Source organism: Chlamydotis macqueenii, chromosome 1, assembly GCF_036417535.1.
Source record: "Chlamydotis macqueenii isolate bChlMac1 chromosome 1, bChlMac1.mat, whole genome shotgun sequence".
NCBI classification, from domain to species: Eukaryota; Metazoa; Chordata; class Aves; order Otidiformes; family Otididae; genus Chlamydotis; species Chlamydotis macqueenii.
Window position 1 is genome coordinate 150,308,417 of NC_141556.1, and position 25,735 is coordinate 150,334,151.

General features: G+C 45.3%; 1 protein-coding gene across 1 annotated transcript in view; it reads left to right on the plus strand.

The window, feature by feature from the left end:
- Positions 1-3,801: 3,801 nt before the first annotated feature.
- The window catches only part of SH3RF3 (SH3 domain containing ring finger 3), a 256,622-nt gene continuing 234,688 nt past the window's right edge, over positions 3,802-25,735 (plus strand). Inside the window, exon 1 of the mRNA XM_086769934.1 lies at positions 3,802-4,321. Coding sequence (XP_086626060.1) covers positions 3,926-4,321 — 396 coding nt within the window. The 5' untranslated portion in view covers positions 3,802-3,925. The remainder of the gene's footprint in view (positions 4,322-25,735) is intronic.

A 25,735-nucleotide genomic window follows, 5' to 3' on the forward strand; every position in this document is an offset into this window, starting at 1 on the left:
CATTTAAACTTATGGAGAAAACGCAATAGTAAAAATGGATGGCTGTGCATTCCACTGCAAGTTTAATTACATCGACTCATTCTAAAATAATGACGCTTACCATTCTTAAAATGCTTTACTGGTTTGTAAAGGATCATACAAATAAGAGCTACTCATTTGTTATTTAGTAGGCAAATGTTCCCTAGCTGTGTAAACTGAATAGTTATTGTGCTGTAGACCCTTACAAGCAGAGCAAGCGTACAAGCAAGGATTGAGAATTATGTCTGATCGAATCCAATTTGGTAGAAGACTGGGAACGAGTTAGCCATTTTCAAGAGCAGCATGCAAAGATAGGAAGGCAAAGCTGAAGGTGTAACGTCCACGTCCTGTCCCCAGAAAATGCCTTCAAAACCAACATAGATACAGCCACAGACAGCAAAAACTGTCAGTCTCTCCTGTTTTGAACTGAATAACAAGAAAGATCATGCAGGGAAAAGAACCAGAAAGCAGAAAAGGCTTCATTTATTTATTTATTTATTTTTAATTGAGACATTAAGCAATACCTGTGCATTATTGTAATTTCAGGACAACCACAAATGAAGCCTTGGAAGGCTTCAATATCACTCCATTCTCCTGTAACAATCTGTTGCCTTTTTGAGTCACTTTTTGTCTCCAGGTACTCTTCACAGTTACTGCATCAGGAAGGATTTGTTTCATCCATCATGGGAGTGAAGTCGCTTCCACAGCCCGAGACAGGAGCTACTTATCAGCTGTCCCCTCAAACGCGCCCACCAAGGGACGCGCGGCAGAATGTGTGGCTCCATCCCCCCATCCAGCACCTCTGCTTAAGAACCGCATTAATCGCATTACTTAATTAGTTCACAAATAATCACTTTATATTTATAATCTGAAGCTAGATGTTTTGGCAGCTGAGAGAGGGAAATTAATAAAACCCACATTTCTTTTAAGTAAACCAAAACCTGTTACATCTTCTATATCTCTTTCTATTTCTTTCTATGTGTTTTATCTCAGGCTTCTGAGCATTTTTTTTTCGATATCCAAACTTAACAATCTGAGTATTTAATTTCTTAATATTTAATGTAATATTTAATGTAATATTTCCCATGGTCTCTTTTCATTTCCCTCAGGCTTGGCCTAACTCCCATTTAGGTCTAGGCACAGGGAAGCACACAAACACACGCTAAACTTTTAACTGTGAAAATGCTTCTTTTGACATCAAAGGCTCGTCAAACACTCAGGAGGTGTTTTTTTTCTAGTTGGAGCCCAACTCACAAGTCTCTCCCTCCTTTCCACAGAAGTGTGCTTTCCCTTGTCTCCAGTCCCTTGTGTAACTCCTGTATACATCTTCCCCTTTTAACCTTTTCCTCCCTTCCCTTTGCCTCACTTCTTTCTCTTCTCATTTTCCCTTCTCCCTCTCCTTTTCAGGTTCCCCATTTCCTCTGTCCTCCCCCATGTCCTCTGGGGTGCTTGCTTTGAGAGGTCCCTCACCACCTCCCCCTCCCAGGGCTCTGCTGTAGCTTTGCTTCAGTTTTATCTTCTGCTTCTCCATGACGGCAAACAGCTTGTGTTCAAGAGAGGGCTTTACAGGTGAGTTACAGCAGACTCCAATTTTAAGTGCATCGGCAATCTCTTCTATGGAATAATAAATGGTTGGCAGAGTTGAACCTTTTTAAAGCTGTTCCAATGCCAAGGGATCCTCTCGTCATCTTCGCATGCTGGTTCTCCAGTGTTTTTCCTGGTTTGGGGATATATAACCAGGCAGCTCTGGGAGACCTGGTGACAGGTTGGTTTGGCTGCAAGTGCTGGAGGAACCAGGAGGAAGGATGGATGAAAAGTGCCCGGCTAGTTGTTGGAGGTACGCTGGATTTACACTGATGTGTAACAGAGCACTTTTGGCTTTTGTGTTTTGATAGTGATATTTAGGTTTTTACCTTTGAAGGAAGCAATCTGAGGTGCTGAAATAGTTACGCTTCCACTATAGATTTTCCAGTATTTCCCTCTCCTTGCTGAAGCAATGCCTTTTATCCTTAAGGGTTCTCCATTACTCCTTTTTCTTAAATTAACAGTTTTACTCCAGAGAAAGCCCAAGTCCTTGATACTGCATTTCACATTTCTCTGGGCGTAAGTGTTATTTATAGTTTAAAACTGTTGAGTTTGGAATTTCTTTCATCAGGGAGATAGGTTAGGACATTACCCAGCAACAAATAATGATCTGAACTCTGCATTAGGAGCTTTTATTTAGCTTTATACTTACTCCTATTCTAGAGTAACACAAGGGCAGCAAGAGATTCATGGCTTTCAGCACACTGAAATTCAGTAAATTTTACTATAGTGTGTACATTACCCTTATCACAACAGGATCATCTTGCTGTATGCACCCAAAGTTAAATGTAGAGCCATAAAGCTGACAGAAGCCTTCCTGATGCGACTCTCACAAAAAGTCAAATTTAAAGGTGTCACTTGAGAGAGGAATAGGAGGGTTTCTGCAAGCGCTTGAATTGCAATCCTGAAATCTGAAAGTCCTCCTTTACAGTGTAGGCACAGGTATGGAAGAAAGCTTGGGTTAGGGATTGGACCACAAATGAAAATTCTCTTTGGTAAAATTATGATGTATTTCAACAGTAGCTTCTGGCTTAAGTAGGCCCTTTAATCATGCTAAAGTTAGCCAAAGAGGGATTTTTCCGAATAAACATTTATCTGAAGAATGGAGCTTCTTCTGCAGCTTCTCTAAGGGGAAGTTCTGTTCAAATTCCACCCGTGCAAGTGGCTGCATCTTATTTTTTTTTTTTTTACATCTCCTGTGGTTCCTACACAACCTGGGTCCCTAACTCCAAAACGCCAGCGCCTCAGCCCTTCCGGCTGCACCCGAGTTCACACGGGACCCGGGGCACGGGCCTGCGGCTGCACCCAGGACGGGAGTACCGGCCGGAGACCGGAGCTCCCAACACCCAGCAGCCTGATTATTTGGGGAGGTGCTGAAGCACGAGGCGAGGGAGTGGGCAAGCGAGGCACCGGGACCCCGCGTTGCGTTTCGCCGCGCCCGCCAGGGGGCGCCGCGGCGCCAGGGATGGCAGGGTCTGGACGGGCGGCGCGGGCCGCGGCCCCGGTGCCGGCCGGCGGGGCGGGCGCTGCTCCCCCCGAGGGGGAAGTTGGGCCCGGGGAACCGTGCCCGGCCGTCCCCGCTCCCCTCGGGGCGGCCCGCCAGGCTGCAGGGGCTACCCCCTCGCTGGGATGTCCTCGGCTTCTCCTCCGCTTGCCCCCGGCAGTGTGCGGCCGCACGGCCCGTCCGGCAGCCTCCGTCAGGAGGAGGAGGAGGAGGAGGAGGAAGCGGCAGAGGAGGAAGGCGGTTCGGCGAGCCCCGCTGGGTCGGGTTACAGGGAGCCATGGAGCGGCGGGGAGGCGGCGGGGCGGGCGGGGACCGCCCGTGGGGAGGCCGCCGTGCCGCGGGCGCCCCCCCGGGGCTCCCCGTCGCTCCCCGCCCCGCGCGGAGGCGCGGCGGGCGGCTCGCCGGGCCGCGCCGGGCCCCGCCGCCGCAGCTGCCGAGCCGCGCCGAGCCCTCCGGACGAGGGGTAGGGGGGAAGGCGCGCGCAGGCAGGTGCTGCCCTCCCGCACCGCCCCGCTGGCATCATCTCTGCCCCGTACAGCGGTTTTGGGCAGCGCCGGCCAGGCAGCTCCCGAGGTCGTCGCGGCCCGCCGCCGTGGGCAGCCCCGCCGCCCCGATGGCCCCCGCCGCCCCGCTGTCTCCCCCCCCGCCCCTCTGCCGCCGGCCGCGGTGGCCCTAAGGGCGTCGGGGCCCTGCGCTGCCCCGCGGAGGGGAGGCGGAGGCGGCGGCGGCGGCGGCGGCGGGGCGGGGGCGGAGGCGGAGGCGAGGGGGCGGCGGAGCGGCGGCGGAACGGCGGCGGAGCGGGAGCCGGCGGCGTTGGCGATGGACGAGTCGTCGCTGCTGGACTTGCTGGAGTGCTCCGTGTGCCTGGAGCGGCTGGACACCACGGCCAAGGTGCTGCCGTGCCAGCACACCTTCTGCCGCCGCTGCTTGGAGAGCATCGTCAGCTCCCGCCACGAACTGCGCTGCCCCGAGTGCCGCATCCTGGTGGGCTGCGGCGTGGACGAGCTGCCCGCCAACATCCTCCTCGTCCGCCTCCTGGACGGCATCCGACAGCGGCCCCGCACCGCCGGGGGCGCCAGCGGCAGTCCCACCGCCCCGGCTACCGCGTACCCCCAGCCCGCCGCCGCCGCCGCCGCCACCCCCGCCGCCGCCGCTTCGGCCGCCGCCAGCCTGCGGGAGCTGGCGGCTGCCAGCCGCAGCGCCTTGCTGGGAAAGGTGGGTGCCGGGGGTCGCGGAGGGGGGGTGTACCGGGCTAAGGCGAGTAGGGGGTTGATCGCGGCCGGGAGTGCGGGCGTCCCCGCGGAGCGCCGGGCGGTCCCGGTTCGCCGGCGGGACGTCCCGCGGGGCGGCGGAGGCTGTTCCCCCGGCAGGGCACCCCCGCATCGGCCTCTCCCCACACTTGTGGTCGGCGGCAGCGGTTGCCCCCCTGCCCCTCCCGATGTAAAGATGGGAGGCTCGGACGGGGATGTCCTCAAAGTACTCCGGGGAGGGCGCGTACCGGCTGTCCGGCAGCTCCCGCCCCGACGGGCCCCCGGGGCAGCCCCCGGTGTCGCCGAACCTGACGTGGCTCCTGGAGTTGAGAAACCCCAAAACGAAAGCTTCGAAAGCGCTTTTTTTCGCTCCCCCCCCCCCCCCCCCCCCCCGGCGTATCGGCCCCTGCCAGGTGCAGGCGGGATGCTGCCCGCCGGGATCGGGCCCTACAAATACTCGGCCGGTCCCGTACCCGGCGCTTTTGTCTCACTCCCGAGTTTCCCCCCACGCTGGCTGTGGAGGTTCCAGCCACGCAGAGTCCTGACAGCCAGGACTGAGTGGGGTCTGGAGCCAAAGTTTCCACTTCCCAAGGGAATGTAATTTCATTTTTATGTATAAGGCGTGTGATTTATTGAAGGAGAGGACTGCAGCATATGCATTTATTTATGTTAAAGCTGCAATCGAGTGCCCCGTCTTGCTCCCTTTAAAATCAATGGCGAGGGTTTCGTTGACTCTGAGGGGACAAGATCAATTCCTCCCAGTGTTCTGTGTTATTGTATAATTTGACACGATAATATTTACTATAGGACCTCTTTAGGAAGCTTTGGAATGGGGGCGCCCTGAAGGCTGTCAACTTCCTCTTACTTCTAATGTCACATATAGAATGGGTAGATCTAATTGTCTTTGATCTTTTATGAAATCTGCTTGACCTGTAGTTGAATGCAAAGGCTTTTGGTTTGGAAAGGTCACTGCAGAGATTCCTTGTGAAGTTGTCTTGCAATAGTAAATGTTTCAATTAATTCATTTCCAAGTTGTTGGGTTGATTTTGTTTTTTTTTTTTTCCTGAGAAAAATGAATAGACCTGTACCGGCATTTTGAAGTTTTGCCTACAGGAAATGATGGTAAATACCATACATTGTTCCATAAAATACAGTTTTGGAGTCTGAAGTGAAATATGCTTGGCAATATTGCTGGAAGGGTAGGTCCTTTATTACTGAGCTGTAGACTGCAGTGATCTTCGGGTATTTAATAACAATTTGTCAAATTTAAAGAAGAAAAAAGGGAATGGGATACTGCCCTCCACTTTTTTTTTGTTTATTTGTTTTTCAACAAACTTATTTTTGTGGCTTTGTTGTAGCAGAAAGCTCCTGTCATCTTGAGTTTCAGCATTACCAAAAGGGAAGTTTGCATTGATTAGATTCCTTAAAATATGATATCCTCGTGGTCTGGTTTGATGTCCAGATCATCTTCTCTTATGGGAGGTGGGGTCTGCATGGCAGGCTTGTTGCACCTGCAGCGTTGGTGTTGCGGAGGCGGGCTCTTGCACCCTGACCAAGCATTTGTGACTGTCCGGCAAGAAGACAGTCCCTGGTTTTCATGCCTTTAAATCCTAGTCAAGCTAGAATGTTGCAGGGGGGTGTGGACGTAAGGAACTTCTTGATGGGGAAAGTTACTTGAGAGTAACTTTGTATGTTAATGCAAATTTTTAGAGAAGTTGAATTTTCATTATTTTACCTTAAATTGGCAGGTTTTTTAAGAAGGCGCTTCCCTAGCCATTATTGCAGATATTGTATAGTAAATAAAAACACGTCATGTTCTGTCATTTACTGGCTCTGACTGAATAGCACTATGGTGAGCATCTTCAGTTCTGTTGTCTGTGTGAGTTGTTACTCATCTGAATTTGACAGAAAGTAAAGTTACACATGACCTGAGAATCATGTTTTGGCTTTTCTGGTTAACAACTGCATTTTTTTCCCCTTGCTGGAGCTGATGGGTGATGATTCTGGGGCAGTCGGTCTACTGGGGCGGAGTGGGTCTGTGAAACTGTTTGCTTGGCCTTTTGACTGACCGCACCATTTTATCCAGGAAATCAATGCAGTGTGCTTGATCCTTACAAGGTTCATTACAGTGAAAGAAAGTCTGAACTAATCTGCTTTTAAAAAAAGCAGCAGGGGAGAATAATCTTCCTTGGAGCTGCTGATACAGCTGATTGCTGAGCTGTCCTGGAGACAAGAGTACAGCACCTCTCTCTGTACTAAACAATAGATGGTAGAAACCAGCCTAGAATTAGGCTTTTTGAGGCTGCTACTGAAGAGCAGAATTGCACCTTTTTCGGTCTTAATGTTGGTCTTTGACAGCTTAGCTCCCTTGGAGAGAGCTGAAGTGATTCTTTATGATATATGATTTTTGGATTAATTTTTTTTTTTTAATTTCAGAAATTGCTGTAGATTTGCTGCCTGGGGCTTAAATGCAAATTACACTATTTTACTAATTAATACCTTTCATTTCAGGTAATGTGATGTACAAAATGGGACAATACCATTATGGGCTTTTTGGTTAGGAAGGAAACTGCTGATTGTGACATGTAATGGCACAGAGCCAAGGTCACTTCTATCAGACTTCAGTCTTGCCCAGATCCTTGGACCGATACGTTAGAATCACACCAGGGATCTGTTTCTATGAGAATTTTAATTAACCTTAGGAGACAGAGCAGGGCCAGCTTCTGTGTTGCTGTTAAGCCTGTGTTTTGCTTCTACACCTTACACGCTGAGGAAGTCTTCTTTGCATAGAAGTCTTCTTTGCAAAATCAACAAATGTTGTTTATTGCTTTGGCAAAACTCTGGGGCTTTTGCATTTCTTTTTCCAGTCTTTGGTCCTCCTTTTCCCAGCGTTTCACACAGACTTGGTCTATCCAGAGTGCTGAAACCCAGTGCCAGAGTGGGTGGGCTGGGGGTGAACTGGCACTGGGGCTGTTCTGAAAGTTGTCTGAGATCCATTCTTCAGAAACACTTCCAAAATACCGTAGATGTTTTAAGATATGTGGTATACATCTTTGGCATGAGAGGTCTGGCAGTGATGTTTACCTACTAATATGCGCTTGAAAAATATTTGGGATGCTATTGATGAATAGTGGTAGGTGACCTTTGGTAAGCCAATCTCCTAGTGCCTCTATTTCAGCCTGTGAAAAATAACAGCCTGCTTCTAAATGGTACAACGTATTTTGGGATGTTCACATTGCAGATACTATGTAAATGCAGAGCATGCTATTAGACATTGTAAAAGGTTTCGAATGCTGGAAAAGCACAGTGGAAAAGTGAGGGAAAGGAAATCCAGCATCTGTTAGAGGGGAACCCCCAGGGGATAAAGCAGGAGGCTAAGAGTGGTTTATAATGGTAGGCGCATTGCTCACAAGGTTATAATTTATTGGCTCCTCTGTTTCCATTACCACTGTAGAATCGCTTGGAGAATTCAGGTTCTGTCAAAGTAAATGGCTCCCTTAGATTGTTGAGGCCTTATGGTAAATCTGCCCTCTTTACTGTGTGTGGGGCTTAGGTGTTTGGGTTTTTTTGTTTGTTTTTTTTTTTTATTTTATTTTTTTAAACAATTATTGCAGTTTATAAACTAGATTTTTTTTCAGGAGTTCTCAAGATCAAATAGCCAGCTAAATGCATGCAAGTCTTTAGTAATTCCCTCCCAAACCAAGCATCTCCCACTCCAGGTGTGGGGTTTATTGCTTGCTTGCTTGCAATACAAACTGAGAACAATATTTGCATGAAAAAGAAACAACCTATAAAAACAAAACACGTCTCGGTTTTCCCAGAAGAGAGAACATGGCTGAAGTGATGGATAGGCATGTGGTGCATTACCAGACGAGGGTGTGGGTAACGGCAGAGAATAAGACGCGTGCATAAGGAAAATGACGTGTCAGCGTGCTTGAGTGAAGTGACGGATGTGCTGCACTCCCCTGCGTTGCGCTGGATGCTTCTCCCATGTCTCAGCTTTGCAGAACTGTTTCACCATTTCAGGTGGAAGGCTGCAATTTGCTAGCCCAGGGGAAAGGTGACTACCCTGGGCTTCGTAGGAGTTTTGCAAGCAGAGGGAGCAGCGCTGATCTGCTATCTGGGCTTTTCGGTTGCTCTATTTGTAGAAATTCTCCAAAAGAGACATTGAGTCATTATTTTTTATGAGTCCTACCTCATCCTACACTGGTTACAGGGGATTGACCGTGGGCTAGACCTTGCAGTAATTTTCCACAGTTTGTTTCTTGGATACACTGCCTGTCAGGTGAAGATCCCACCCTGGGTTACGTGAGAGGAAGCGGCTGGTGTTGTGACATCCGTCACAAGCAGCAGTGGGTTGTGTAGGGGACACGCTTTGCCCTGGGCAGAGGAGCTTCTTCCACTTGGCTTTTTGATGATGGATTTTGCACAGATAGGAGTGCCACTCTTGTCAGCAGCACACAGTATGCATAGACACGTGGCCTTATTTTACTTTTGTTCTTTCTCTCTGATTTATTTGCCTCTGATACTGTAGTTTGGCTGGCCAGTGCCTGAACTTTGTCATAAAGCTGTCCAAATAGGACTGATATTCCACATGTCACAGTCTCTGATCTTGAGGATTTTTTTTTTTTGTCTGGCAGATGGGTAAAAAATGTGTGTTTCAACACAGGAGATGAACAATCATAGTAAAGGGTATTGTGAAAAATATAGCCAGGAGTATTTTAAATGCCAGCAATTAAAGCTGTCCTCACAGAAGTGAGTGAACATAGGAGAGGAGATTACTGAGGGGCTGAGTCAGATAAATTCATCATTCGCTGAGCTCTTACGCTTTTCAGGAAACCCGCCATTTGCACGTGTCATCTTCATGTCCATTATGTTTTCCAGAAACTGAGTATTTTTACCCATCTTTGGATGATGCTGTTAACTTTTACTTGCAAGCTAGAAAAATGCATGATGGGCCTGATGTGACCAAAGGATGCCAGTGTTGACAGCGTGGACTTTTCCTTCTGGATTGGGGTGGCCAGCAGTGGCTCAGTCACACCTGGAAGAGTCGTGACGCCATGGAGAGGACTTTGTGCCAGCTAGCCCCAGGTCCTTCCTGTTAGTTAGTGCCTCCGTGGGACTCCTCTTGCTGTCAAATGTGAATGCTAAGTTTAATCCCTGCACGTCATCCCACTGAATGACTCATGGCGAACGCTGGTAACGCTGAGCGTATGACAGCGCTGGGTAGCTGGTTACTCAAAGAGAAGGTGGAGAGACTTGCAAGACTCTTAGCCATAAGATCCTGTGCACATCTTAATTCTGGCAATTTTTGCCCACCTCCCTTAAACCTCTGCTGTCTGCAAACGCAGAGTTATCACTGGAGAGGCTGGGATCTGGGGAGATTGCAAAGCCGTGTCAGTTATTTTCGGCTGTTGAATGGGGTTTGGCAGAGACACTGCACTTCATTTGTGGGGAGCATTGGTGCGGGGATGCAGCGATGAGGTCTGCGTACGGGCTGTAGCAGTATGCTGTATTCCATGTTTCTCATCTTTATTGGTTCACTTTCAGGTAGCCTCCTGGTGCTGCTGGGTGCCCAGCGGGTCGGACAGGCTGAAGCCACTGGCTGTTTATGCTGTGTGTGCCCGTACTGGTGCGGGTCAGGGGGAGGCGACGCGTGCCATGGTGCTCTTTCTAGACAATGCCGTGCCCGTGCGGTCAATAAGCTGCCATGTAAAATGCTACAACAATGTTTTATTTATCCATGGAGGATTTTATGCTCTGGGACAGTCTTTTCTTACAGTCTAGAGCTATCTTTGTTCACTGCCTCATGATTTTAGGTTAATAATCCCATTGCTATCTCAACTTGAAAAGTCTGTCTGGGTACTTCTTGAGTTTTGTGCTGTTGTATTTAGAATTTCTCCTCTAATTTCACTATTCTTTTCAACATTTCATGCTCTCTCTGTTAAGAAGGACTGCTTGAGTTTCAGATAAAAACCATAATTCCCTCTCGCACGTCGGTATCCCACCTGTAACATCCATAACTATGGGAGGCCACTTCCTTTTGAAGTCTTCTCTTCCTTAGAAGCCTTTCCTTAAGCTGCAAAAGGCCAGATATAACCAATATTTCACTCTGATTAATGTCTTTAAGCATTGCAACATTGTAATTGCTGACCTCTACTCCACTGGATTCATTCAGTTTTCAGGGACTTGGTGACTTCTGTAGACCAAAACTGTTTGGGGATACACGCGGTTTCAGCTTTCCAGCTCTCACTCATCACATACCGAGCTGAATTTTCCGCGAGAGTTTTCAATGTGGTTTTGTTAAAATCTGATATTTTACAACAGGTTTTCCCGATCTGGGGTGAGCTGTCATGGGAAGAACCCAAGATTAGTTCTAATAGGACATGAGAGCCTGGACAAAGATAAACTATGGGATTTGAGAAAGCTGCACGACCTTGGCCGTGCCCCAGCTCCCGCAGCAGCTGCGCTTCTGCAGCTGGGGAGTGAGCAACGGGGAAGCGCAGTGCCAGCTGAAAGCCACCGACTCATCCCTAGACTTGCACCAAACCAAACCCCTCCCCATTACAGAAGCCTCTTGCGTGGAGCAGGCTGGTACTGTGGCTGGAAAGTTACTGGCCCAACCGTTACACAAAAGAGAAAGTTAAAAAACAAAACCAAAACCAAAACCAACAACAAACCAGACCAAAAAAGGAGAGTGGAAAAAATTAGAAAAAATTTCTTCCTAGTGCATCGTGCAGATGGGCCTGGGTTCTCCCCATTTACCAGCCCCAGATCCTCTTTCTTCTGCCAGTTCGGATTTCTCTGACAGCTTGAGCCGTGCCTTTTTCTGACAGTCCGGGGTGGTGGTGGTGGGGGGTGCTGATGTGCTAGTTTTACTCGCTTGGCTCTCTTACCCTCTTCCTCAGCAGTAATGTTAAACTCGTTACCTCCTCTTTGGGGGAAGTTTTGCTTATGTTGCTAGAGCATTGCTGAAAAACCTTTAAAATGTTTCAATAGCTTTAAAAAAACACCCCCACAGGCTGTGCTCAATAATTTAATTTAATTGTCTTTGCATGTAATTTGAACGTTTTTATTTGGTTAAAAAGAACAAACGTTAATTTAACAATAAATGTACATGAAATGCCTCTCAGTTCAGGGGAAGGACAGAAGGAGCGAATATTACTTTTGGTATTAAGAAGACATTTTGTTTTCAAAAGTGGAGAGAAAAATGTAAAACATCTGGAATTAAGAGCACTTTCTGCCCAGTCTTTTCAGCGTAACTTCCATCGGCTCAGCAGAGCTTGCTGTTAGCCGGGGTCACCTGCGAACTCAGGCGCTGTGCAGCCTAACATCTGCCCAAAGGAGCTGATGGGGCTGCACCCCTCCTCTAATGGGGATCACTGGGAAGACCTGGTGTCTGGCACCAGGCTCACTCCTTTGCATCTTTAGGCCAGCTATCAAGGGGTTAAATAGTGAAAACCACAGTTGAGTTTGCCTCATAACTGGTTTCTGGCACTTTTAAAGCATGGGTTGGCCCCTGCCAAAGTTTGGCTTCTTGTCCCATTGGAGCGGTTGGGATTTTTGGTGCGACCGGCCTGTTTGTGTGTGGCTGACCCCAGAGCAGGGCTTTCTGAGGGACGTGTGTCCTCATGAACGCTGTGAAGCTGTTTCTGCAGCAGGTCTCTATCTTGTCCTGTTTTAGAAACTGGAAGGCTTAGCAGTCTGGTTTGCAGCGCTGGGTGCCAGAGGAGGGAAGGCTGTGGGATTCGCTAATTGAAAAAAGAGAGAGATGGGACTGTTTTCTTTCGCCATGGTGATCTCATAACAGAACTTGACTTGGGGATGCTGAGGAATTTTCGTCTACTCGTGACGGCGACGGGATGAAGGTGCAAAGCCCTTTCCTGCTCTGCGGTGTTCAGCCACATTTTGTTTTGAAGATACCTTAAGAGTTTGTGGTAGTGAGGAATTTGTCCCCTGTGTTAACTGTCAGCTGGAATATGATTTATCAGACAAGTGAAACTCAAGCTGTATATGGTTAAGGAGTGCCTTTCTGTGCACAAAAATGGTGTTTATGGGAAGAGGTTGCTTCTTAGTTGATGCTTAGAGTGTCTTTCTGCTGTCACAGCAACAGGCATGAGAGTCTGATTATCCAGGCAAGTTAGCCGTAGGTTTTGTTCCAAGTTTTTTTAAAGGTCTGATCCAAGCCAATATGAATTGACCGTTGCTAATTTTAGAATTGTCTGCTTGCATGAGATAACAAATCCCAGTTTTCCTTTAAAGAGAAAATATTTTATCGGAAGGCTGGCAAGATTGTTATCAAAATGCTAATGATCATTTCTCCTACAGTCTCAGTTATTTTCAGAGGGAGGACTAGAATACACACATCGTCTGAATAATATTGATTTTAATATGTATTACTGTCTCATTAAGCTGTTCAAGTCTTTCCCCTTCTGGACAAAGGTTCGTTAATTGCTGCAGTTGATTAAAGTGGGTTTAGGTGCAAGATGGGTAGAGGGCAAGAAAGATCTTAAGTTTGGATTGTGCAGTTGTGGATGGACTGTGGGTAAGGGTGTTACGGTCCTAACCAAAAAGAAAGGGATGTGGCCGTGTTCGCTGTGCTGCCACCCGATTGCCTTCCACGTGACAGCCAAGACAGTTAGCCAGATACAGGCACTATCATGTTTACTTTCCTAAATGATCGTTTCAGTAAGTGTTATTGAACATATTTATTTTCAGATTAATTTCAGGATTAATTTTAATTTTATTTCCAAGAAAAAACTCCTCTGTGAGTTACTATAAAAAGACATGATTTTATGAATTTTCTTTTTCATTTCCAATTTCAGTTTCAAACAGCTTCTGACAGGCTGCCTTCTTACATGTTTTGAAATGCTTTTATTGCAGCTTGTATCAGGTTTGCTATATTGCCATCCCTATAAGCAAATCAATATGTTTTCATTTTCAATGATAGTAATAATTTATGAATTTTTAATTATTTTAACTCAGTAAAGTAGAAGGAAGTAGAAGGAAGATTTTGTTTTGATTGATTGATTTGATTTACTTCAGTTAAGATTTACTTATCTGTAAATAAGACACACACACACAAATATATGTGTGTGTGTGTGTGTGTGCAATATATATACATCTCCCTGAACGTATAGTTTTTTGACAGAAAAGCCTGTTCCGTGCATTCTGCTTGAGTCCCTCTCCAATTCAGTAAATCATGCAGTATTGTTACCATGTGCTGGACATGGTAACACGTGTCGTGTCCTGGCGCAGTAGCTGGTCCTGCTGTGTCTCTGGACATGTGCCTGCTTGTGACCCTCCTCCCATGATGGGGCATGCCTGCTCAAGGGGTGATAGCTGTGCACGTAGGCAGCCTCCTCTCCTACCCCAAAAATACAGATCTGTGCTTGTCCTGTGAGGGAGGAGGGATATCCAGCAAGCAGAGCAGGATTCAGCTGGAGGGGAGGCGGGGGAATGGGTACCAGCCTGCTGAGAGGTGCCTGTTCCTTGAGGATGCTGAGACCCATCATGAGGGGCTCTTCTGGTCCTTGCTGCCAAGCCTCCTTGCAATTTTGTGCTGAAACATCACAAGATAAGAGACAGAAATAGCAGAGGCTTTCCTGGCAGAAGCGTGAGCTGCAGCATGTCAAGTGGGCAGGGTTCATCAGCACTGGGGCTGCTGCGTCTCGCTGGCTCCAAGCCGGGAGGGCGCAGCACCGTGGAAGAGGCAGGCGTGGATGGCTTCATGTTCAGCCCAGAGCATCTTGCGTTTCAGCCAAGAGTTTTCGTGTGAAGAGCCTCGTTCTTTCACATACTTCCTTTCTAAAACAAATAATAAAAAAGCCCTTGGAGAATACAGTCATACATACACGTCATAAAATCCAGTAAAATAATAGTTGACAACCATGGGATGAATTTTTTTTGCTTATTCTCTTTTGCTCTATAGGTAATCATGGCGTTAGATCATAGTGGAAAACATCTGATTATTTATATTTCACAGTCACGCAGCAACATGAAATCCGAACCAATCATAACTTTTCAATAATGAAAAATCAGTAAATTATTTTCTGAAAGGGAAGTATAGTACTTTTGATCTATATTGCAGAATGGAAACTTTATTTTTTCCTAGCTTGAGTTATATCTGTTCTTTTGATAAACACAGGACTTCCTTTTATATGCGGTCAGTCTCGCTTTTAACAGAGTGTATATTTCCATAGTGGGACTATCACTGTAGTCATTACTGTTAAAAATAATTTAGCACTCTTGAAAGAAGAGGCTGTGTAGGGTTCAGCGTCTGTAATATTGTCCAGCCAGGGAGAGGTCATTTTGTGCTTATTAACAAACCAAAACTCAACAGCCAGGGTTGAACGGCCATCTCCCACTCATCCCAGGCCTCGAAAACAAGGGAGCAAGTAGCTAAGGGGAAGGTCGGTGTCTTCCTCCCTTTGTCTTGCCAGCAGCATGCTGCAAGAGATGCGCAGGTGTAGAGAGCCACAGGGCTTTTGCTTTCCAGTTTTTCTGATTTTAATGTTTGTTTCATAAGCATTTTATAACACCAAAATCTCTGTTGCTAAGACTTGGTTTTGCCTATTCTATTTTTTTTTCAATATAAAATATAGCATCAAATTTGCTGCCTTCTGCAGCGTGTAAAGCTGAGAAGATAACCTTGTCTGCCCTTGAATGAGATAACCTTGTCTGCCCTTGAATGAGAATGGGAAATGGGTTTGGTGCATTAAGTCACCACGGTCCTCTGAGGGACTCGGGAGAGTTTGTGATGCTCTTTAATGCATCTCCTCTCCCAAATGTTTCACCCACCTTTAAAAAGTTACTAAAAATAGGAACCCCAGAAGCAAACTGCTGTGTTAGTAGTGGTAACAGAAGGTCCAGGAAAGGATCTGTGTCATTGTCCCCTTCCTGCAGTGCTCTGGCGCTGGTCAAAGACGTCCAGAGGGCAAGAGTGGGCAGGAGCAGCCCATCCAGGGCTCTCCTGTCCTCCTTCCCTCTCCACATGCATCCTCACTCTTCAGTGGGCCAGGGCAGTCGCCAGCTTCAGGAGTGCAGGCACAGGCACAGGTGGTCGTTCAGTTGTTAATCTCCCAAATTAACACATATTTGAATCCTTTCTAGCCTACATTGCAGAGCCTGGCTTTCAGGCTGGGCATTGTTGCTCTTCCCTGTGCGGTGGGCACAGAGAGGGACCCAGAAGACAAACTCCTTCCAGAGAGGGACCCAGAAGATGAGCACCGTCCACGTGCATGATGAAATGCTTCACGAGCCACCAGTGATGCTAGTGACCAGGCATCCTGGGAGAGGGGAGCACTTTGCAGTAGCTAATGATGGGATGACTGTACTGTGTTTAGTCATACTGAAACGCAGCACGAGGCCATGCAGAAAATGGGAGAGGATCATTTTTGATGTTTGGTTTCCTGTGGGAGTAGGGTTCATGCAATAGCTTAATCTTAAAAAATAGGGGAGTGTTTAAGGAGAATTTGCCCTGACAGCGTTGTAGGTTAGCATTTGAGCATAGTCAATAATAAGATGAATAAGATTTGGAGAGCATGATGAACTCTTTTTTCTGAGTCTCTGTTCCTCCCTGTCCGAGCTCAGGAACCTCTGCCACATGAGGGTAACAGCCAACTGTTGCTGATGAGCATCTTCCTCATTGCTACAGCTGAAATGGAGTCCATGGGCTTGTGCCGTGGTGTATTTGTCATTGAATTAAAATTCCCTAGACTCATCTTGCTTTGACCACTCTTCATGTGGGCCACCACCTGCTTAGAAAGCAGCAGCGGTGGCAGCTGTCTCCTGCCCATGAGCATGGGAGGAGGATTCAGAGTGCACCAAAGTGACAATAAAAGGGGCACAGTCCAGGGCAGGATGGGGGACGGTCCCAATGGATGATGTTTTTCAGCTCTTTATAGTTCTTTGTTTTACATCAAAAGAGACTTAAATATTCTAGAAGTTTTTCCAACCTCTTTAGTGTGTTTTGGCTTTTTGTTGTTTTAGTTAGATTTTATGCAAAATAAAAATTTAAATTCACTCAGTGATACCACTTGTGTAGTGCTGGGCAGTTTCTGCACTAGGATGTTACTCTGTCAGAGGGGCCCTTTCCTGTTTAATTCAGTCACTTGAGAATAAATTCCTCTGCTTATGAAGATTGTGGGGTTTTTTTAGGATCTTGAATGTAGGAGAAGTGCATTTCATTTAATCCTCTCCATAGCTATGAGATGGAAACTTTTTGTTGGCACAGCATTGGGGTTAAAAGAGTCCAAGCTCATGTTTAAAATGAGAGATCATGGGAAACCGAATAATGTTGAGGTTCCTCAGCTGCTCTGATGCTTTCGATGAACATGTGCTTTCCAATGAGTCAACTCATGACTTAAAGGCTTCAGGTGGTGATGCCGATTCCCTGAATCAGTGATTCCTTTCCAATGCCAGTGAAATAAATAGAAGCCAAGCACAGAGCAAAGACTGTGGTCAGCCTGAAGTTGTCTCATTAGCCTGTAAACCCAGAGTGATGGCAGTGAGCAGATGAAGACCAGCATGAATCTCAGGCAACTTTGTGAAGGTTACTTTGCATTTTTTGTTGTGATTTTTTTCCCCCTGAAGATCTTCCTTGGCTGATGAGATGCATTAAATGATGCCTCTTTAGCAATTTTTCACTTTTTGAAGTAATCTAGCTGCAGATCCAAGAAAATAATCATATGGGGAGACCCCAACCATCACAGCATTCAGTATCCTAGCTGTTCCGTAGTTTTGTTTGAATGAACTTCAGATAAACACTGTTTTGTTTTTTGTAGCTTTTTTTCAGTAATTAATGAAGGAAAATGAGTAATCTACTACTTGGCAGTTCCACTAGGCATGTGGTAAGAGAGCAAAAGTCTCTCTCTGTAGTAGAAAGGCTGAACTTATTTCTTTTTTTCACTTCCTTCTCCTCTTCCCCTTCAGTCCCTGTAGCTCCAAGAGACTGCAGATTTGGAAGCTAAGAGTGAAAGAGCTGTCATGCCCAAGCTGTTCCACCGGGCGTGGGAGAGCGTCGGGGGCCTCTTCAGGACTGTGACTTAGGTTTTGTGGGAGGTGTGAGAAATCACTACTGTAGTAACTAGCGATATCGTAGCACCTCACCAGAGCTGTTTTTGAGAGTGTTGCTGGAAGGGAATAATCTCCTTCCTGGGAAGAAAATCTTGAGGAACATCATTTGAATAGCTTTGCTTCATTGACCTTGTACAAATATTATTCAGGATAATAGTTTGCACTGATGGAGTTGCTATATCCCTTCACTTTAGCTCTGCCAGGTGTTACTATTTTCTGCTCTGCATGCCATGAATAGATTTGCCCTTTCCCTCTTATTTAATGTATTTACTTTCTTTACCCACACACAAGAAGCAAAAGGAAACAATTTTGCCAGTAATAAAGGTCTCACATAGAGGCTGAGTCCCCACCACCATGGTTTGGACTGTTGAGGGGTTTTGCTGATTCTTCCTTGGGGCATAGGGGGATGCACTGTGTTTTCACTCAGGCTTGATGGGAGGTGACAACTCAGGAAATCCCCATGGTCCACCCTGCCCACTCGGTGCCCCTGTGAGATCCCATACCACCGATGCCCCTTCACAGTCACCTGGGCAGCAACAGGGCAGCCAATCCCATTGCCATCGCCCCTATGACCCTTTGACATAGTCTCTCTACCCCATCACCATCACCCCTTGACCCCAGGAGCCCCTCTGCACGGGGTGGCAGGCTGCCTGTAGTGCAGAGCTGTTTCTGAGCAACCTCAGACACTCCCTACCCATTTTGCAAGTGAGCAGCGCTGGAGCAGAGATGGACCAAATTAATGGTCAATATCCAAATGGAGATAGTGGGTCTATAGTGGGACCAGTACTGTTCAATATTTATTAATGACATAGACAGTGGGATTGAGTGCGTCCTCAGCAAGTTTGCAAATGACACCTCAAGCTGAGTGGTGCCATTGATATGCTGGAGGGAAAGGATGCCATCCAGAGGGACCTTGACAGACTTGAGAGGTGGGCCTGTGCAAACCTCATGAAGTTCAATAAGGCCAAGTGCAAGGTCCTGCACATGGGACAACCACCAGTATCAGCACAGGCTGGGTTATGAATGGACTGAGAGCAGACCTGTGGAGAAGGACTTGGGGATACTGGTGGATGAAGTACTGGACATGAGCTGGCAGTGTGTGCTTGCAGCACAGAAATCCAACCACATCTTGGGGTGCATCAAAAGGAGCATGGCCAGCAGGTCGAGGGAGGTGATTCTTCCTCTCTACTCTGCTCTGGTGAGACCCCACCTGGAGTACTGTGTCCAGCTCTGGGGTCCCCCCACACAAGACAGATGTGGACCTGTCAGAGAGAGTCCAAAGGAGGGCCACAAAATGGTCAAAGGGCTGGAGCACCTGTCCTGTGAAGAAAGACTGAGAGAGTTGGAGTTGTTCAGCCTGAAGACGAGCAGGTTCTGGGAAAACCTCATTGTGGCCTTTTAGTACTTAAAAGGGGGCCTACAGGAATGATGAAGAGGAACTTTTTACCAAGGCTTGTAGCGATAGGAAAAGGGGAAGATGTGTTAACCTGAAAGAGAGCAGGTTTAAATTAGATACAAGGAAGCAGTTCTTCACAATGAGAGTGGTGAGGCTCTGGAAGAGGTTGCCCAGAGAAGCTGTGGATGGTCCAGCACTGGAAGTGTTCGAAGTCAGGCTGGACAGGGCTTTGAGCATCCTGGTCTAGTGAAAGATGTCCATGCCCATGGCAGGGGGATTAGACTAGGTGAGCTTTGAAGATCCCTTCCAATCCAAACTGTTCTTGGATTCTGTGACTCTGCAACCAGAGAACGGGCACAGGAAGTAGGATGTGGCAGATACAGCTACAGGCGGTGAAAATAAATATTGTAAAATGCATGTTTATGTGTTTTGGGAGGTTACGGTAATTCAGATCTCTACTGTTGACTCCTTAAACATCTTGATGCAGTGAAGATGCTATAAGGAAAATTGCCTTTTCGTGCTGAAAGGTTTCTTTGGGTATAATGCTTCCAAATTGAATACAGAATTGAATAAATAGGGAGTCATTCTTTTCTCTTTATTCCATCAAAGCTTTGCTGGAGAAATTTTTTTGATTTGCAGAAAGACTTATAATGGAAAAATTGTGTGACATCCATAGCGAGTATAGTCTTATCTTTAATGGACTGTTTAAATTTCCCAATAGGGATGTTCTGTTTCTGAGCAATAATAGTGAATTCTTGACCTTACGTTACAGTTTCCAGTTCCTTAATAAATAGAGGTACTGTTAGTTAATGTTTCTTAACTCCACAGAATGCTTTACAGAAAATCAAAAATATCAGCGCTCCCTTTGTAGATGAAAAGTTAAAGCACGTCCAAAGGGACCCACTACCAGCATGGCAGAGCCAGGGAGCGATCGCACACCTCCAGACTCGAGCAGTGTGCTCTTGCAACACTTGATGCACTCAAGCTCTTGTCATCATCCTCGTGTTTGGAAGGAGTGCGACAGACGTTTCACACCAGATTTTGTTCTGGTTAAAGAGCTTTGATGAGTTTCACCTCCTTACTGTGTGCTACAGCTCCATTTGGCCTATATCCAAGTTTAGCTACTTTAGTTACTGAAATTGTTTTCCTGTTCTATTTCCCAGTATTAGATCTCTGTAAAATTAACTGGAAAACAACTATTATGTACCCTGTTTTTTTCTTTTGTCTTCACATTCTGGATCTGTTTTGTTTGCATGTGTTTATTTTTCCTTTGCTTATTTTCTCTTTTATTGCATCTATGAAGCTTTTGTTCTCAATTTTCATGTCATTTGACATACGAGAGAAACCAAATAAAATACTTCGCATTTCTGTTTCAAGTTAAAAACCAGTTTTTATGCTGAACAATAATTGTATTACAAGGAAGCCTGATGTGCCCTCAGTGCCATTACAATGTGTTGAATAAAAGGTAATTTAATGGAAACAGCGGAGTATTTGAAAGTTCACTGCATGAAAATTGGATTTTTGCCTTTTATTATTTACATTGCACCTTATTCATATTTAAGGCCACAGGGATTATCATCCTGCTTAATGGCTTTATTTAATAAAGACTCTGTATTTCACGGTGTAGGATCTAGCACAGGCTTCTATCTGTTATCAGGATTTCAATTAGCTGGCTTTGGCTTCAGTCGCCCTATAAATCCTATAAACATATCTAAATAATTAATTTGCTTTCACTGGATGATAGTGGCTACTTTTAAATACAGCTGCTACATACTTAGCTGCTAAATTATACAACTATGCTCACAACTTGCTTTTATTATTTATTTTTTCTAAAGATGACGTGTCTATTAAGGTGCCTTGCTAGGCCAGGACCGGTCTCCCAAGGTGAAAGACCTTGTAGAAGAACTTTAGTTATGGCCGAGGACCACTGCAGCTGGGATGCAAGTACACCTTTGATTTTGAGGGGAGAGGTTAGGGACAGGTGGATGTCACAGATCAACATATCCCCGAATTGGACTGAAGAACTTTGCATCCTTTGACTGCAGTTATGTTTATTGTGAATCAAGGGCTGGACATAGCTGATTTGAGGGTGGAGAAGTGATGATAAAAATAGGAGAATGAATGAAATCTCGTAGCTCTTACTTTTTCGTCTTCTCTTCACCTATGCAGAATCGCACATTTGTGGTAACTTTGTGGTCAGGGTTTTCTTTTGCAGTGACATTTAAATCTTCTTGCTAGGTATGCAACAGAATGTGATGTAAACTGTTTTTGCTGTATTCCTTTGGGGTATTGAGAGAGCCTGAGATCTGATTTTAAGCAAGCCTAATAAACAGTGAGACTTGAAAATACAGCCTCAAAAATACAGAGATAGGGCCTAGCATTTTCTCTATTTCCTCTTGTAAATTCTCTCCCCTGCACGCCAAAATATTGACACCCTGAAATAAGGAATCAAGCCCCATGCCAAGCTCGGGGGTCAAAACAAATAACAAATGGATGCAAGTTCAGTGGGAATGGGGCAACATGAACACCCAGTTAACCCTAGACTAGAAATGCCTCCCCTGCCCCAAAACAGGACAAATATCAGCACTGGCGAGCTGCAGGCCGCAGCGCGGACGGCAGCACAGATGAATGTGCTCCGTGATTCACCTGAGAGCAGCGGGACAGCATGCAACTTGGCAAAGTGCTGTTGATCTGAGACTGCCGGTCTTTTCCAAGTTATTCCTCCTGGCTCACATCCCGAGGAGGGAAGATTTGAGACCTTCAGGGACCTGCAAAGACCAGGACGCCAGTCAAATTTAAAGTGCTTAAGTTGCAATACTTAGAGCTTTAAAAATATTTTTCACCTATCGGTGCATGATTAACTGAGTGTATGAATTCAAAGAGAAACATAATATTTATTAAATACAGTACACTTAGTCATTTTGGCATTTGACATGCAAAGATTATGCATTTTTCCATGGAGTTATGTTAATAATGTCAGCAGGATGACTTTAATTTTAAAAAGGGCTTTTCTTTGCTAAAGAGAGGGTTATCCCTGCACGTGTACAAGGAAAATTTTAATTAACATTTCTGTTCTTCATTGTTTCAGGAATTTAAAATATACTTTCTCCCCCGTGAGACAAAAAGACTACGTATATTTACAGGACTCAAAGGGTTAATGTGTGAAAATGAACACATTCAGGGTTATTACTGACAGCTCCATTGTGTTGGCAAAGGAAAAAGATGAAGCATAGCCTCAATTTGCTTCGCTTGCTGAACAGTACTTTGTTCTGTATTGTTAGAAGAAATCATTTCATATCTGGAGAAGACAGAAAACATGGAAATCATGATGCTGCCTCTGCTGACCCTAATATAGATATATTTTTTTTTAACTATTTCTCCCCTGGACCTCATGGAAGACTTGAAAGACAAACCACTCCGTTTTTCAGAGGAAGGTTTGAGGACTTGAAATGTGATCCTCCTTTTTGGTGCCTATTGCAGCAGATAAAATACGGGGGAGTTCTCCTTATGTTTGTCCAATATGGAAAACTGATGCTCTTAGATACATCTGCCATGGGAAAATAGGACATGTTTAGTAAGTTCACAAAATATTAATCATTTGCTACATTTCATTTATCCATGATATAGGAGATTATTGCCAGTGTTAGGGAACTGATGAATAAACTGGGGAAAAAAAAAGGCAAGATAAAGTTTGTGTCAAAGCTCTGTCTGTTTCCTGTAGACTCCTACAAGTTTCTCTGGAAACTTGTTTATGTGAATTTGAATAGAAAAGGAGAAACCCTAAAAAAAAAAAAATCTGTTTCTTTCCTCTAACAGATGATGTTGTTTACAGGACAGTTTTAGTAAAAATATAACCTTGCTGTAAATCAATACTTGTCCAGAGTAAACTCCACCCATGGAGTACACAGTCCTTCGGAGAACCCAGAAGAAGGGACACCAAGGTAGTTTCTTTCATTGAGACCTATGATTAAGGGTGCTGTAATTATTTCTTGGGAGATGTTCACTTGTGCCTGCACCGCCCTCTCCTGTTGAAATCCTTTCAGAAAAGTCAGGAGGGAATAAATCTCTGTGCTGATGCAGCTTTCTCAGGTTTCCTTTGGTGGTGCTCTTGATGGGGTTGTCACCTATCCATCTGAGAGGGTTAAGATTTGCCACTCAGAAGTTCTGTGCTGGACCAGTAGCCCTTAAATACTGTGTACATCAGCGATACAGGTCCAAAGGAGCCACATAATTGGAAACTGCTCATCTTCTAACCACCATCTAGCAAAGAAGCTTCTGTAGCAAGAAGGAGAGCAAATGAGGAAGACTATAAATGTTTTGATTCAAGGGTTGTATTTTTCTTTGAAGATTGATAGCTATTAAGAAGCAAACGTTGCTCTCACTTCAACTCACTGCCTCAGAGGGAAACTCTCTTTTTGTTATTTTATTTTAACATAAAACCTTGCTATTTTACCCTTAAAAATAACCAACATTACTGATAGGACATTGTTTGTCTATAAAGACAAGCAAATTAATCTATAGCCAATACGAACGGTCTATTGCTCCTTCTGTACAAGACAAGCAAATCTCTCTCTTAGCTGTTTGTGATCAATTTGATTTTCTAATATTTGACAGTGAAAAGACCCTGGCTCATTTCTTTCTTCTGAATCATATTTTGATTGTCTCATTTCCTACTGAAGTGATTAAAGCTGGGCTGGGCATAGGCAGACTATAACTTCAACACATAGCTTTGCTAAGCTACGATGTATATAATTAAAATTTCTAAAGTTATCTTCTATCAGCTTATTTGATGCCCTACAGCCTTCTAAATAAGTTAAGAATAAATGACAGTGTTGTCCACATTCAATACTTCTTATCAGGTGCATTTGTATGAAGGATCAGAAGAGGATGTGATGTGCCCTGGGTTTTCAGCCTAGCCAGATTGTGTCCTGGTGAACCAGGACTCCTGGGTGCATTGAGGAACCTGCACACTTGGTAGAATGGAAACAGCCTAAAGGGTCCTTAATGGAGACTTGGAAAGAAATACTGAAAAAGCATGAGAAAGGCAGCCAGCCTGCCTCTGGGGCTGTGTAGGAGGATATGGGTCTGAAGACGAAGAGTGTGTCCCTGTGCAGTACTGGTAGATCACAGAACCACAGACTAGTTGAGGTTGGCAGAAACCTCTGGAGGACATTTGGTCCAAAACTCCTGCTCTAGCAAGACCACCGGTTGCCCAGGACTGCGAGCAGAGATACTGAACAACACATTAGTGCAAGAGAAGCTATGCCAGGGATGGCAATGAAGACAGTGGCTTCAGAAGTAAGCAGTCCTTAAAACTGTAGACCCATTGCTCTTGCATTCTTAGGAGCTGCATCCCCCTTTGTTAATATTTAAAGGATGTTTTTGGCTAGTTTCTTGATTGTGTGTGCTTTTTAATGTTCATATCTGTGCTGTCAGCGAGTGAAAGCAGAGCTGGAAAGTGCAACCATCACTTCAGCTGCTCAGCTGTGAGAGTCTTTCTTTTCCTTCAGACTTTGGAAATTGTCACCTATTCTGAAAATTTATAGCTCGTCTTTGCTTTGGGGCTACTATGAGTTAATCTGAAGTATTTATAGCTATTATAGTTGTTCAACAAACAAGTTCAGCCAAATAAGAGACCTTAGTAGAGCAGATTAATAGCAGGGAGCCCTTTATTTAACTTGGCAAGGCTCATCACAAGCCATCAAAGAAAGCAGTCACCCTGTCAGTAGTATTGAATGGATGAATATGATAAACAAAGAGGTCACAAAGTCTTACAGCCTAGTTTCCCTCAGCAACAGAAGTAAGAAGGGCTTGCCAAACAGCTTTAGGACTCCAGTATAGGTGTTTTATGTATTCAAAGCATATGGGGTTTGTAACTATTGTTCCCTTCTGTGCTGGTGAGTTTTCTCAAAATGCAGGAAGGAAACAGGTCTTGAAGGAGCCCAGAAGTGACACGCAGCCCATCTGTTTTGCTGAACTGTTTCTCTAAATTAAATCCATTGCTTCCTAAATAGAGTTGATAATAGGATGTTGAAAATAGAGTATTTCAGAAGCAATTTTGAAAACAGTTCCCAGCGGCCCATTACAGATGCAGGTATTCTGATGATAATTCCCCATTCCCAAGTGAGCACAGGCTTTAAATGCATACTTGTGCTAATCTCCGTTACAGCAGTTTTGCCTGTGGTTAACTGTAGCAGCGTGTTCTCAATTAAACATGTGTCTGACGTGTCCTCTGCAGAAATAAAGGGCTGACTTGAGGTTAGAGATAATTTCCTCTGAGTAGCTACTGAACTCCATTCGGGCTGTACCTGTCTGCATCTATTTAGCACGAGGTAACGCGGGCTGCGGTGGCTTGCGTCCTCCTATCAGGAATTGTTTAAGAATGTGGCTGAACACTTCCACTTGACTAATTCATAAGAGAGGGGCTGAAGGAGTTGGGAAGAAGCAGGGCTATAAAATGTAATTTCAGGGTTACTGCTCTTTGTCAGCTCTTACAGGGAGGATGAGCATTACAAGTGTCACAGGTGTCTTTAATTATATATGGCCTGCTTCCTGAAATATTCATAAGAAAGGGAGATATAAAGTGAAAGTTCTGGTTGGAAGGTATATAGGTTATTTTTAAACATCAACAAGGTGATTTCCCCTACCAAGTTCTCCATCTAGCAAAATGACTGGATTGCTGCCTTTACAGGTTAAATAAATAAATAAATAAATCAAAGCTGTTCTTTCACTCATGCGTCTGCTTTGGTAAACCATCCCACAGTAACAATTGCTGTAGATGTGTTTTAAAGTCCTAAGTGCTGCAGGTGTGAAAAAATCCTGGCTCCTGATGAGCCGCCAAGGCAGTGATTTATAGGACACCGTAAGCATTGCAGAATTCAGAAGCAAGTAAACTTTTCAGTTTTA